Raw genomic sequence first — 16,178 nt, 5'->3', positions numbered from 1 at the left:
GAATCTAGAGACAGGATGTCGGGAGTCGGCAAATCAAAAGATGAGAATCTCTTGCTTGAGGCGCGGAAATGGATTCTCTCAGCAAAACAGCAAAGAGAACGGGCCATGATGAACACAAAAGCGGTGTTTCATGAGCTCCTCGTGTAGCAGCAGCCTTCGGATATATCGCACTCAAGTGTGAGTCTGTCCTCAGTATCTACTATTATTTTAATATGCTTTAAAAGCACAGAGCCAAACACGAGATGCGTAAGTCTCTTAGTCAAAACTGTGTTGCATCATGTCCCAGAAATGGGAATGCTTAGGCAGGAGAGAGAATAACAATAGCTGGATCATTTTATCAATGTGATTCAGTTCTCGTCATCAGTGTCACTATATACTGATCTGATATGATGAGTCAATCCTGAAGGTAAACGTAAATTCACAGACTTTCATGACAATCCATCTCATAGTTTTCAAGACATTTATGTAAAAAACAACATTGTTGCAGTGATGATGAAAGCTCAGAGGAACACTAACATCTGTAAGATTCATCCTCTGTGAACCATGAATTTAAAGTAGATCCATCTTGTGGTTAAGATCGTTTATTCTGAACCAAACTGGTGGACAAACTCCAGCCAGGTTACAGCGGCTCATAGTTACAGTGACTTTTCCTGGTCACAGCTTAGATCAAATTTGGAAGGATGTTTAAAAATACCATTAGCTTTCTAAATGGGAAGATTCTTTATATCTTTTAACCTTTTCTCTCATTTTAATTCTGAGTTTATTTATTTGGCATTTTGGCTTTTAGAATTGAGGTTCTAGTGGTTAATAATGCAAAACAAAACAAACAAAAACAATAGACTAACTGACAGCGGTTTCTAAGAATAGTACAATCAGTATAAAAGTGAAGGAATTTAGTGCCAACATTTCATGTAGAGTAACAGACACAGAACGCAACCTGCATTTTATGGCAGATTTACAGAGAGGCGGCGGCGCTAAGTCATCACTGGGCAGTTCCTTTTTGAATATCTAGGTGTAAATCCTGTTCACATCTGCTACAGTGAAATGCATATTTGTTTATCAACAGCTCTCATCCATGATAGCTCATATCTCCCCGGAGGACCGAACACATGCTCTCTCCACTCCGGCACTGAGACGCCTTGTTTCTGGAGCAAATTAATTCCCAGTTGGAGAGTGACTGTTATGAATGGGTTGGGCGAGAGAGATGGATGGGCTACCCATTCTTCTGCACAGCCCTCTGCTCCCAGTAACAAAGATGCTGGGGCTTGTCCTACTTTTGTAGGAGGAAAAATGTGGCTTTGTACAGTAGCTCAGGGGACTCTCCATGTGGGGTTGGGAGGGCTGCCGTGTTAACAGACTTGGAGCAGAAAGACACCCAGAGGAAATCCACCAAAAGAGAGAATGATGTAGAGCTGTGAAGCTGTGAATTTGGGAGCTTCACATTGATTACATCCCTTTTCAGATAGGCGCCTTGTTGGAGAAAGCCTGCTACACTGTGTTGACATTTGGTGTGAGTGTGTGTGTGTGTGTGTGTGTGGTAGTTGAGGCCAAGACAGTATCATGACATTCAGTATGAGTCTCATAATGTTGTGCAAAGCTGGTGAACTGCTTCAGTGCAATGGTGTAGACACCACTTATCCACTGTCACCCTTTCTGTCAATTTCAAAGTCCATATCTGTTGGAGTGTAAAAGCTAAACAAGTCCGACATACAGCACATGATGATTATTCGTCATGCTAACATCACAGCATCGGATTGTGCAGGTGGAAGTTCCCGTTCTTTCAAAAACTTGCTAATGTTGAGCTGCTGTATCACTTTGTACTTAGAGGCTGTAGAGGGTGAACATGACATTTTCTCCTTCACAGATTTATCATTTATCATTTGCTGCAAGTGAAAACTATTTTATTTTGAAATGGAGAAAATGTATAAGTTGTTTAAAACAACAGGTGAAAGAACAGTGGCTTTAAATAAAATGAAGTGGAATCTTGATAAAACTGCATTTTCCTATTCCAGTTACTGTAAAATGCATTTCTGTGTTTGTTAATATTATAATCCCATCCTCTCCTCCACCTCACGCCAAAGCTAATTTGCACTGTTGTACTAGGTTAATGAACTTGTTGTTAGCTGACAGCACTGACGTAGAACACAGAGTTTAACAGAGAAACTGTTTTAGTTCAAGTTCAGTTTATGACATAATGTCTCTTTCGCTTATGTGAGGGCAACATGGGACACTTAATACACAAATAAAGCTGTTGTGTCTTTCTAAATGTACGCAAAAGCACCATTAGCACAGTATCATTTATCAGATAATAACCATTGTGAGGTCATTAGAAAGAAATTATATTTTATTTGTTTTGCTCAACAGAACATTTGTACTCATCTCAGTGCAATAAAAGCTCTGGACACATTTCCATAGTCGCTCTGCCTAACTGTGACTATAACGAACTAGTATGAATGACAGCGAGCTCGGTTAAAACATATACTGTAAATATGAAATTGTAATTGTTTTAATTAAGTAACAGGATTGTGTTGCATGTCTTTCTTTTCCTCTCATATCTGCTCACATCATTCCCACCCACATCTGTCCCGAACGTTCACACTGTTTCATTTTTAATTATTTTCTAGGATGAATGGGTGGGTGTTCAGAGAGCGCTGAATTCCCATTCTGTGTTGCAAGCACAACAATCTCTGTCTCCTCAATCAGCTTATAGGACAAGTGCTGCTGATGTACGCTCGAATCCCTCTTAGTCCCCTTCTAGTCCGCTTTACAATCTCCACAAGCTGCTCAGGACCTCTACACCGTCTTAACTACCAAGAGGAGGAGATTCCCATTATGCCCTCCATTGTCACCACTGACTGAGGAGTGGATGTCTGCCTTGGTGAGCACAATGGCGAAATGCAAATGTGGTCTCTTCAGAAAAGACTGTTTCTTTTAACGTGAACAGAGAGAGAACTACAGCATATACAAAATGAGATTCTGAAATACATGTGTTTGCCTGCACGGACAAAAACAGAAAAGAAAAAAGAGAAAATCCCAAAAGATTATTAGATTATGCTAGAAAAGATTTTCCTCCAGATAGAGAAGGGAGTCATGTATTTTTTCAGAATTAAGTCAGAGTTGAAACTCGATGCCAAAGTGAAACTTTACTGTCAAACAATGTTTTCTGTTTTTAGTCTAGTTTAAAGTATATTCCTCTCCTGTGTTAGCATTTTCCTGAAACCTCCAAATTACAGTGGTGATATTTAGACTGAGCAATGCCTCTTGTAGAAATTTACTTTCCTGCCCTCCCGCACATCTCCAACAAGGAGAGAGAGCAGTGCTGTCTGTGGAGCTTTCGTTCCAGCCGGATACCACCTGATTTCACTCATTATCCCGGCTCCTGAAATAGTCAAGCCTATTAAATCACTCTTAATCAAGACCATGGTTCATTAAATCAAGGGCACTTTAAACAGTCTCTGTGGGAAAGAAGCTTTCAGGACCCCTTTGTCATGCCTGAAGCTGACCATCACGGCCGTGGGAGAAGTCATGATGAAAGACTTTTAGCACAACAGTGAATAAAGAAGGAGCTTTAGCAGACTTGAACTTCCACAAATGATAGTTGTACTGCTCAACTATGACTGACGCTTGTGTCATGAGGATTAAACTGGGGCTGGTTGGTTCTTCTGTAACAAAAGGTTCTACTTCATTAAACGCTACTTAGCATTGATTGGAATATTTTAAATCATTAAGTCAACATGTTATTTTGCATTTCATAAAAGATATTATCTGATTGTGCTGCATGTCGACGTAGCAGCATGTCTGACGTCATGTAAAGGGGAGAAATTGAAACCCCATCTAGTAACAACAATACAGAGTGCTGCAGGATAACCTCTATAATCTATCACCCAGCAAATCATAGTGTATGGACAATTTAGTGGCTTAATGCAAAGACATTGTAAATGACTGAGATCTTAAGAGACTTGAGCTACATCTGATCAATGATAAGATCCACCCGAGATCTTCCCTGAAGGGATATGATAGTCAGATTATGTAATACTGTTGTGCTTAACAGAGCAAATATCCAGAGGCCTCCGAGCATCCCTTCCATTAAAGCCAGGATGCCTTTTTATACACACAGTACAAGCACTCACGTAATTAGATTCACTGTAAACATGAATACTAAAGTAGGGGAACCACAACACCAATTACAAGGCATTCCATAATGTTGAAATGTGGGGAGCGTGTCATCTCTAGGAGTAATAGATGGAGCAGTTCTCGAGCTCTTTCTTATTTGCACTGCAAATAAAGAAAAATAAACTGACTGAAACAATATCTCGTAGCTTTTCGGTTGATGAGTCGAGCAGCCGTGCTGAATCAGCTCAATTCGCAGCATCTTCGGTTGCACCTTCGCAGAAAGAGCAATGGAGCTGACATCCACTTTTCTCTGACTGCATCAATCGTTTCCAACACTTGATACAGTAAGTGAATTCGTTCCTCAGAAGGAGAGGCTTGTAACTTTACTTCACAGGATGTTCGCAACGTTCACATGTTTATGATACTTTAAGGGCGAGAAGGATATATTGGAAAAACAGCAGACACCAGTCGAGCATTGTATTTCTGCCAACCAGCACTGGTCACGCCAGGCTCTGATATTACCCATGCAGAGCCCAATCAACATCAGCCAACCATGAGGACGGGAGCTGGCATCTTTAATGAAACCCGGCTTGTGCCAAGTTATTTGATCCACCCAATATTGTATCACTGTCTGCAGATCCACAGCAAATTATGCAAACAAGTTATTATGTTTTAGCAGATACCTTACCCTGAATGGCATTGCTGTAGCACCCTACACATACGGATGCATCAAGTCAGAGAAACAAAATCAACGTCAACAAGTAAAATAAAAAAACACTAGGACATCATTATCTTTTTCTCACATCCACCTGCTTCCTCAGCTGCGACTCCCACAAGCTGTTAAATCGTGCTGACTGACTGTAATAAAGTAGGACTTACAAGTGTGTCTACTTTGTGGGAATAAATCCGATATCTCTGACTGATACTGGTTATACAGTACGGGCTTTACTGATTTCATTCAGGCGGTGGCGAGTCACGATTGGACTTATTTTGTGGTAGTTTGAAATGTTTCACTACTCATGCTTCATCCTGAGGAACGTTGGCAGGATTCCACAAATGTACCCTCTGTTAAGGCAGGATTGGATTTGTGGAATCAACTTTCCTTAGACTGAAGGACCTAGTTTGGGGAGTAGTGAAAGAAAAAAGAACAGTGGTCGTCACTCAACGTCCAGATAAACCTCAGCTGGATGAATCTTCACAGACATCCATGTGTTTAAAGCAACACTATATTAAACTAAATACATGCATGAAGACAGATTGAATTTCACATTCCTCATTAAATTTAAAATACAGCTTCTGCACAAATATCCCAAGATGTCTGAGAACGTTAATCCATTGCTGCCAGAAACAAACCCAATTCCTTTAGAAGCCAAACTGTGTCTCATATCCAGTCTCCATCTGAGAAAAGATCTGGCTGCATTACTTTCAAGTTCAGATAGCTCTGACTTCTTTTCCACACTCACGCACAGGCACACAAGCTTGACTTCAAGGAGGAAGTGTTTTTAACATCAAGATAGATGCATCAATTACGCAAGTAAGCTTCCAGGCAAAAAAAAAAAAAGCTCCATTACCAGCAGATAGAGCATGTGCTTTGCATTCAATGGGCATTTGCTGCTAAATGACCTCCTTATGATGGCTGTGAAGGAGCACTCCTGTATCGTGTTACACTTTGTGATGTAAACAAGGCAAAGCCTGATGACTTGCATGCATGTGATGAGGAACACAGAAAGCGTCAAGATAAATGAAACACTATGGGATGAAACACTGAAACCTGGGGCTGCTTTAAAAGACAATAAACGCATATGTGTTTTACATCCATCATGTAGCAAAATGAAATATGACACACTTTTCATTGACCCTTTACAAACACAGATGGGGTAATTCAGAGAAGAACTGTTCAATGTTTTGTGCATTATCTATTAATATAAGATAAAATATTAAACTTTGGTCTTTGATGTTCTGGAGTACTGACTCAGGTGTGTGTGTTTTATTACATAATCAGCTGTCTGGGAGCTGAAGTATCTTTGTCATCCATTAGTATTAATTTCAGTGCATGCATCCCAAATAAAGAAGAACACTCTCATTTACCACAGAGGAGAGATCTTTGGTGTGTTCAAACGACGATATGTGAATACATTGTGCATCAAACGTGCACTGTGGGCAGCTCTGGCTTGCAGCTTTGCACTGTACTGTACTGTACTGCTCCGATTTCCACAGAAGGAAAAAAAAAACCAGCTGACGCATCAAACGAGTCTCTGTCCAGCTACCGTGTCGCGTTTGGGCGATTTCTTGAGTTAGAGTGACGCCACAAAACTGTAGTTTGCTATATGGAAACTGACGTCAGGTTGCATGACGTCACGTGCCCATAAGAGTGCACGTTTTGGAAACTAATGGTTGCGTTGCCGGGTCAGAGCTGCCCTGCTGAGGCTGCACAGGCCTGTTTACCTGCTGTTTACCTGCTGTTTACCTGCTGTTTACCTTGGACGTGCACGTGTCGCGGGCGCGCAACAGCAGCGCTCACTGGTTTGAGTGAACTGGTGAAATAAGACTGAGGCTGAAGCTGACTAACAGCATGTTAATGTGGGGTTTACAATTAGTTTAAGCTGTGTGGGTTCATGTCAAAGTGAACACGCTGGAAACGTGTTTGTGTTGTCAGCTGACAGTTTATAACCGTGATTACCTCATGTCCCCTGTGTGAAAACGCTCCTGACATGATTGGGCTGCATGCAGAAGTGCGGCTTGTTCACGCCGGTTTCCATTCCAACGTTTTCCATTACAACAGAGAAGAACAAGAAGAAGAAGAAGAAGAAGAAGAAGAAGCAGAGGCTGCCCTCTTACCTGTAAATGCCCCTGGTACATATTGAGCACACAGTCAGTCGCGGGTCTCTCTGTCAGTGGATCTTTAGACTTCTTCCAGACTTGCAGAGTGTCAGACTGGAAGAGTCGACATTAAAAGCTGTGCTGGAGCAGAGTTTTGGGACAGGAGGTCCGGAGGTGCAGACGGAGGAGCTGTCCTCTCCTCAGGTGCTGAAGCAGACACTTGCTCATCCAGGATTTCTGTGCGCCGTGACACGGATGCGCGCCGGGCGCAGCAAGATTGCAGCGTTGGACTTTTTCCTCACGCTGTGCCGGAGCTGGTTGTTTTTGTAAGGAAAATATCCTCGCGTTTTAAGTCTTCATCCTGACCGTACTACCGTCTTTCCTCCTTCTTCTCCTCTGTTTCTCACCTTGCCGCGGTCTCTCACTCTCCTCTCCTCCTCTCTCGGCTGCGGTTTAAATGTTTGGACGCTCCTCCGGGGTTCATTCTCCTCTTATAGTGCGTTCCTCTTCCCTGTTTGCCAACTACTCTCTTTAAACCCAGCCCTCGGGTGCCTCCCCCAGTGCTGACGTCCTCCACAAGGAGGCACGCAAGAACATTTCAGTCACCCTTGGAAGCATGTTTCAAGCAGAAGAACATACAGAACATGCCCATGATTTAGCCAAGCTCAGAACACATGTCTTATATTAAAACATTTTCAGAAAAAGAAGATTAAAGACACTGTGTTTAATATACAAATAAACTATTTTATAACCAAAACCATCCAACAGATTTCAGTTTTTATTTTAATGGTCCTCTGGCACAGTGGTTCCCATCAAACTACATGTAACAAAGGCTCCTGGCCCAGGTGCCAAACTGTCACCTCCCGTGTGATATCTTTAATCACTGGTCTGGACTGGTGCTGGTGGGGCTTCTCTGTGTATGTTGCATGTTCCCTTTGCATCAGTGAGTTTCTGCTAGTGCTCAATTTTCTTCCCACAGTCCAGAGACATTCGGCTAATTAGCTATTCTAAAATGTCAGTGGGTGTTAGTGTGTTAGCCCTGTGATTGACCTGTCCAGACCTGACCTGCAGCCTGTCAAGGGTCTAAACATTATCAGTGGTGGACTGTAATTAAGCGCTGTACATTTATTCCAGTAATTTACAGTATGTCAATACAATTTTCAGATCCTTGTATATTTCTTTTATTAAAACTTTTTATATTTTTATCAGTTGCACACAGCCACTGATTACTTTTAAAATTATAGATAAAATTGGCCTCAGTGCAGCATTAATGTTTATACCACTATATACCGTGTATCCAGGCCAACCTTTCTGTCTTCATCACTGATTAACAATGTACAGTTATCCAGCCACACTTTGTCTTCTAAATAAAGAAAATGCACTATTGCAGAAATTAAATCCAAACTTTTGCTTATGTTGCAGCAGCTCATTAGAAGTAACTGAGTAACAAAGGGTCACAACTAGCAGCAATTCATTCTCACTGATGTGGAGTGCCCCACCATCTGGACATCTACTAGTACTCTGTACTCAGGTCAGATGTTACAACTGTAAACAGAGTGTGAGTTAAAGTTGCATTAATGTCTTACACTGGCTGCTCCAGATGGCAGCGAGGAATGAGTGTTTCGAAAACGTGCATCACTGAAGAGAAATCATGCAATGTGATGTCAGAGACGTGCAAATTGTCATGTCTGTTGCTTTTGGCAAAGACTCTTAATTAGTAGTTAAAAGCAGATATGGTTTTTCTAAGGGGGGGCTGCTTTTTAACAAAGTCACCTGTAAAAATAAAGGTGCACCTCAAATTCAAAGCCGCGAAAGCTAATGCTAAGAAGCAACAATAGCGCTGTTGGAGAGTCGTGACGATGGGGTCAAGTCATTTCTTTCGAGACATCACACTAGGAGGAAATACTGCCTTTACCCAAGCCTTTGATTCACATGGTAGCACGGTATCACAGTCATGCTACATGGTTAGGCACTTGCTACTCTCAGGGTTTTGGGAATAAGAACAACCATGATGATATATAATATAAAGATATGATTTGTCACTGTTGCATGCTGGGAAATTTTAAAATGGAAAAAAAAAAACTTCTTTCTTTTACGGTATTTATTTATTAATTTGTTAAGACCTCAATGAAAAATACAGTTCTATATTAAAATAGTTCTGTTCCTGTGCTGCAGCAGCCCAAACACTCACGGACGCAGCAGTTTTTCCCATCTGCAGTGTTTTTATATTCTTCATTCCTCACCAGATGAAAACAAATCCGGGCCCCAGGCCTGCAAATCAGCACGCTTTTTTATCTCCATGCCTTGTGTTTCTACATAAATGGGCCACTGTAAGTACATAGACATTTGCCAGGCTGTTTTTGAACAGATTCTCATTCTCTCTCCTTTCTTATACCTCTTTTTTTTTTTTTATTAATGAATGATGATTATACTTTCATGTGAGATTTGAGATGACAGAGGTGTATGTGTTGACCTCTAAATCTATTTTTAGATTTCACTGGACTGTGGTTATGTTTTTTTTCACCCCTCGGCTATCAATCTCCTTGTGATGACACACTGGTAAAACATATTTAACATCGTGATAAGAGGATTTCTTATACAAGGGGCCGCATAGTCTTTGCTCTCTGACAGAAAAATTATTCAGTTACAGTAAATTGAAATTTGTTATCAGTCCCTGAAATGAAACGGGAGCGCAAGGAAACTGAATAAGAAAAGAAATCATAACTAAAGTCATTGATTATGACTTTCATGTGTATATTATGCCACATTAGCTCTGTAACCTTCACTAAACTGCTCAGGATCCATTTTAATGTGTATTTATCCCAGTTCTGGAGAAAGGTTGAATTTAGCCAGACTAAAACAGCCACGTCACATGTCACACGTGAACAATGACTGACTTCATCTCTAAAAGGAAAGGGAAACATGGACTCCAACACTTCGGCTTCTGAACATATAACTTCTGAAATGTGGAGTCAGAAATGCAGACATTAATTTAATACATGAGAAATTGCTTCTCAATGTCAGGTGGCTCCTTCTTATTTTAGCATTTTGAATATATGTTATATGCTAAAATAAGATGGTAATTATTGCATTCAAGACTTCAGCATGTGGCATTGTCATTTGTAAGTACGCTACGAATTTCTTTCCACTGTATACTTTGATTTCAAAACTGTTAGCATTCAGCTCAGAGCACTTCTCTGTGTAAGTCAAACTGCACAAAACTTTAGCAAAACTGAAGTGTCTTCAGCTTTTGGGAGAGTTGATGGCATAATTTCCCAAAGGATTAGAAGGGCAAGAGCCCAGGAAGTTACAGAACTAAAACAATACACTATGCTGTAGGTAAAAAGAGCAAGAAAGCTTAAAAATGATCCGGTGCTGAGCGTGGATGGGGTCAAAGTGTACAAGCTAATGTGTGATTATGCGGTTATCTTCTTATCCTGCTCTATTTTTAAGCGTTTTCACAGCTCATTACAGAAGGGCATGCTATCTGTCAACTTGTCTGGAAACATTAACATCACCAAAACCTGGGGATTAGACGATTTCATCTAACAGTGAGGAAAGAATATGGAGTGTGTGTTTTAGAGTAAATACACTCAGGCTTTGTTTACTTACTCTGATGACAGAATCACACCTGAAGGGACACGCTTAGTGATGAGTGTTAGGATAATTATGATGAATTTGTAATCATTAAAATAAGACAATCATTGTCAACAGAAATAGAAGATAAAGTCAAATGAAGTAGCGAATAGTATTTGAATACTGTGAAGGAATTACAAGGACAAAAATAGATGGAGTCGTTATTCGGTCAGCTCGTTAGCAGACAAAGGTTCAATTGATAAATGTGCTGATTAAAAATTGAAACCTCCATTTTATCCTATGTATCATGTATTGGCTGCTCATTGTCATGTAACATCACAGATTCGTTAATTCAACTTTGATGTAAGACTCAGACTTCTGCTTTAATGTACTACAGCTGGGTCGCAGCAGATAAGGAGTAGTAAAGTTAAGTTTAAAGTTTTAATGCAGGGTTCATGTTCAATGCAAACAGGAAATCAGGAGACAACTACACTCTTCATGTCATGAAACACAACAAAACACAGAGCAAAAGATTCCACACCAATTGTACTGTAATACAGCGTCTCATCTGAATTCAAGCAAACATTTATTTCCTTGCCCAGACTATAATTTTCTCCAAAAGTGGTTTCTAGTCAGCCGGTTGTTGCACAACCCACAGCAACAAGTCACAGACTATGTCACTCAATAAAGATTGTATCTCTGTGATTGAAGAGAAGTTGCAGTCTGTTTTGCGTTTTCTGGGTTGAAATAATCCGCTGTGACATCGTCATGAAGCTTTATTTGCCTGAGAGGGGTCTAGCCTTCAGGAAGTGTCGCCGTGCAAGCTAAAAGTGTGTGTTTTCACAGACCTACAGTAGGAACAGTTCTGCACTGTAGTACTATGTGCTTCACTGAGCCAGCTCTGACAAAATGTAACTTATTTTGATTTTGCACACAACGAGACTACAACACTACCACCTAATCTGTTTGGAGGACAAGTCATTAGCAGTGAGCCAACATAACAGAGCTGAGGTGGAGAATGACAAAAAGTTAATAGAGCAAACAAATCATATCAAATGATCTGGGCTAGCAGGTACTTTGTACCAATTTACACTCCAACAAACACAATTTCCTTTAGGCCTCTGCTGCACCTTGGATTAAAGAATACACAGTGTGATATTACTATAATAACTGGTTTTACTTGTGTGTAGTTTCCTTCAATGCATGCTATAATATTGTCCTTTTGTGCAGATTATGTTTCATCCATATGGTTTGAAGACTCTGTAAAAACCTCCATAAACCAATCTTTAGTTTTTCAGAGCCACATGCTAGGTCAAGGTATTTCAAATGGATAGTTTAATCTTTTTACAACCTCAGACCTATTGAACATAAAGAGATTAATTTGCTACCAGTCATTCTGACACCCAGCAGTAAGTGGATCTCAGAGTCACCCAGCCACACGTTGACATATCTTTTCAGTGCTTTAATGGCAGTCAGGACCTTTCAGTGGTCTGTTGTTTCTTTATCAGTGACGGACTTCAACTGGACTTTGATTAAACTTGGTTAACTATGATATATGAGAGGATTAAACAGCACTTGATGACCTCAATCATGTTTATGTCTGTATCCTGTTATCATAGACAGGATAAGAATCAAGTAAGGCCAATGTTGCAGAGAAACTAGGATTATGGCTGGAAAGAGGATGCTAACAGCTGTACAGCTGTTTCCACCGTGATTAAAGGGGTTGTTTGTACATAGAGGTGTGAACTTTACTTTTGTCTACTGTACATTTGTATGTATACATGTAGTTTAGTTGGTAGAGCAGTCGTCTACAGACCCCAGGGTGAGTGACTGGACTGGAAGTAGACACTGAAAACTCCTCAGTAGCGCTGTCATCTACTGGAGCCGTTGATACGACAATCTTGCCAGGGGATCAATAAAGTATTTTCATAATTATTAGATGCTTCTGTACATTTTCTGATGCGAAACGCATTTAGCATGTGATTATCATTAGCATCCTAAATGTGTAACGTTAACCATTTAGAGCATTCTGCAGTGTTTGGACAGGAATTATAGACTCAGTAAAGTTTAGAAGTGCCATCTTGTCACATCAGCCCCACCCTGGCAACTCTGGTTTCTAGGGAGCATCAGCCCCATAATGCTGACCGCACACACGTCCGAATCTTTGATGCCAAGATGACATACCCACAAAGGAAGTAACCTTTTAAAATCCCTAATCTACCCAGTTGTTCAGCTGGCTTCATTTTCACGGTTGTCTGTGCACTTTATAGAATTCACAATGCACGTTTCTCAAATATTTCCGCAGAAAAGCAAAGGCACACACAGAAATCCTATTCAGCTCAAATACAAACACAAACTACATCAGCTGAGCTGCTCCAGATGAATCAAACTAGGAATATTCATACAGTATGTGGAATGATTTCATATTTATCCATAAATGTAGGATTTTTTTGATAAATACAAAAGTAGATCAAGGGATCTGCAGTGCTTTGATATCACTACCCTATGATTGTGTTTAGAATGCAAATACAGCTGCCTAATTTTGCTGCGTTTAGTTGTTTGGTGGCCGATAAAAGCAGGTTGCGTTCACAAGCCCGGTGTGCTGCAAGCGCCTTCAAACAGTGTTGACCCACAGTGCCTCTCCTTTTATCTGTGCACTTTAGCATTTGCAGCAAGGTCAGTTACTGCAGCAATAGATGTTGTGTTTTATTAAGGATCCGCTTTAACTAATGCCAAAGGCGAGATCTATTCTTCCCACGGTGGAGAAAACAGGAGACCAGGTAGTAATGACAAGAGGAAGTGTAAATCCACAGTGCAACATTCTTTGTACGGTGGTGTTTTCATGCTGCTTATTGTTCTTTTGGATGAGGTGTGTCATATTCCTGTGACACTACAGTCTGGTGACCAGTACAGTGTGTACCTGACTCTCATCCTGTGCATCCTGGAATAGGCTCCAGCATCTTGTGACCCTGAACAGGATTAGCTTTGAGGAACAACAGACAAAGTTTATAAACTGGGCTCCACCACACAAAAATGGTTTCTAACCCACACCAAATAAAACCAAGTCCAGAAAAACATATTCCTTACTTTATTTATAACAGTTCTTTCTTTATTGTTGCAAGAAAATGACGTGCTACAATTTTAAGACTTACTTTAATTGTCCGTCATGAGTCTGACAGTGTTATGAAGGTGCAATGCTAATCTGATCTTTCTTTGCTTATGAGTCATGGGACACTTTTCACATTCTTTTTAACAAGGTCAATGTTGTAATGACGATAGTAAAGTAAAGTTTCCAATTTACAAAGTATTGATTGGTTGAATAGAAAGATCTTTCATGTCATGGCCAAAAGACAGCTTGTTGACCTTTTATTCAGAACAGAAACATTACCCTGAATAACACCATCCCTTTTGAATTCCTCATGGCTGCACATTATTTATTAGTTTACAGATACAAATATATATAAATACATATACATACACCAGCCCAGTGTATGCATTATATGTATTTATGTATATGTATTTCTATATATACTTGTAGCATGCATGATTTGCCCAGTCTTTATTTATCCTTTTTTGACATCACCGCATTATAAATCCAACACCTTAAAGAAGAAAAAATAAATTGTATGTTGAGCAAGTTGTTGCTACAGTTTGGTGTTACTGTGTCAAACAGGTTACATCATATGACAATGAGTTTTCCTCTTGCGTGCTTGTTTGATTTCATGCTTGCTCTGATGAACTGAAACCTGGTACCTTCAGAACAAAGAGATGTATGATAAGATGAGATATGAGACAGATGGAGGCACTGAGGATATATAGCCTGCGGGTGGTTAATTGTCACAGGAGGTTGATAACTACCTTCTGAAGATTTGCACGGTGGCTAATTAGACATCTTGTTATCACTGAGATTCCCGTGTACTGTTGTATTTCTGTGGGTGTGGCATTGCTAAATTGAATATGCTGTGAGCTGCCTTTGTGTTAGTCTGACTAATACAACCTTGATAGGCTGCAAAATACACATTCACCGCAGAAGCATAAACATATTTTAAGAATGAATATAAAAAAAAAAATTACAGTCATGTTTTAAATTAAATAATCTGAAGTGTGCTTAAAAAAATATAAATATTTTGAGGGGTATTCCTCTTTACTGCTTCCCTGGGAATGACATGTTAAACATCCAAGAGTGAGCCTCCACTGAAGATGGACAAATGCACTTTTATCTTGTTTATTCACCAATACATTAAAGAATCACATGGGTTTTGTCAGGAATTAGCTTCTCTTCTACATGTGCAAAATGTGAGGCACATCTCACAGCTTTTTTTTTTTTTTGAAGTTAAGCACAATTAAAAAAATACCAGCTTGCTGTGTTTCTTTTATTGTTACCAGGCAACCGGCAAATTGATGTTGTTAGCCTAACCTCAAAAGTAAGGACCACTAAACATCTTTACATATTTATATAAACATTCATCATTTATCTTAACATCTGCATAAAAAATGAACAGATGGAGGCATTGCTCTGGTTCGGATGAGATGCTGATCTAAAATACATTAGACACAGAGGAGCAGAGATCTGTGTGGGCACATGAGACACTCAGAAAGAGGAGAGATCCATCAGTACCACAGGCTGGTCCAGTTGTTTTGTCTGGACGATGGTGGCTTCAAGGCTTATTTCATGATGTGTCAGAGACAGTTTGGCCATAGCTGCCAACAGCCAGGCCTCAAACGTGATTGGCCAATGTAAAAAAGAAAATTATATGATGTTGACTGCTTTTCTGCTATGAGTTGAAGGTTTTTCAACTGCATGGAAGCTCTCTGCTTACATTGTTTGTGCTAAGCTACAACAAACACTTTCCCAGCATTTGAATGGGTTGAGATGGGTTGTCCAAATGTAGGTCTGAAAGGCAAAGTGACTGAAGCAGAGTGACGTTCAAAGAACTGTGAAAGCAAACAAAATTGGCTCAAGGAATACAGAGAAAACTGGCTAGTGGTGGTGGTGATGAAATGAATGAATGTCTGGGAGAGAAGAGCAGCAGATTTAGGATTTAGCTGGAATTCAACATGGAGAGTTAAAGGGGGTAGAGCGTCCTTACTGAATTTTTAGCAATGCCCTATTAGGCTGTCAAGACTATAATACATCATCACTGATAAAATAGGACCAGTTGTGATGAGACTGCTATGGTAATGTTTAAATGTCCAAATCCTCTTTTCATGTTGTCATTAGACATTGACACTTATATAGTATACTGGTTACCAAGGTTAGAGTGATTTAGAGAAGCAAAGTGGTGAAGACAGGTTGGAAATTATAACAACAATATACTGGTCAAATTATTTAAGTGTATCAATAACTGTATTAATATAAAAACATTATATAAGACAACACTTTGTCTTTTTTGCTGGATTTAGATGTGAACAAAATGCTTTTGTTGTGTGACAGAGATATTTTCATTTGCAACATGCATGACAAAAAAAAAAAAAAGATTACATTTGGCTCACAATGGATTAGACAATAGTGTCGTTTCTCCTGTTGTGTAAATCCCCTCAGAGCTGGCAGCATGCCCGGTGTGTGTTTTGACAGGGTGTGGTGCATGCAGCTTTCAGGCTGACATAGAGATGGTGTGATCATCTCTCTCTGTGCTGCCTTTCAGTGGTGACAGCCAGCGACAGATCTG

The 16,178-nt window shown here is 40.0% G+C and overlaps 1 protein-coding gene across 4 annotated transcripts in view; it reads right to left on the bottom strand.

The window, feature by feature from the left end:
• The window catches only part of pex5la (peroxisomal biogenesis factor 5-like a), a 72,637-nt gene extending 65,227 nt beyond the window's left edge, over positions 1-7,410 (bottom strand). For all 4 annotated transcript variants that reach the window (XM_026345263.1, XM_026345265.1, XM_026345264.1 and 1 more), the window contains exon 1: positions 6,952-7,410. In XM_026345263.1, coding sequence (XP_026201048.1) covers positions 6,952-6,972 — 21 coding nt within the window. In that variant the 5' untranslated portion in view covers positions 6,973-7,410. The remainder of the gene's footprint in view (positions 1-6,951) is intronic.
• Positions 7,411-16,178: the final 8,768 nt, after the last annotated feature.

This window comes from Anabas testudineus, chromosome 4, assembly GCF_900324465.2.
Source record: "Anabas testudineus chromosome 4, fAnaTes1.2, whole genome shotgun sequence".
NCBI classification, from domain to species: Eukaryota; Metazoa; Chordata; class Actinopteri; order Anabantiformes; family Anabantidae; genus Anabas; species Anabas testudineus.
The sequence above is the reverse complement of the archived record's forward strand: the minus strand, read 5'-3'. Positions and strand labels throughout refer to the sequence as shown.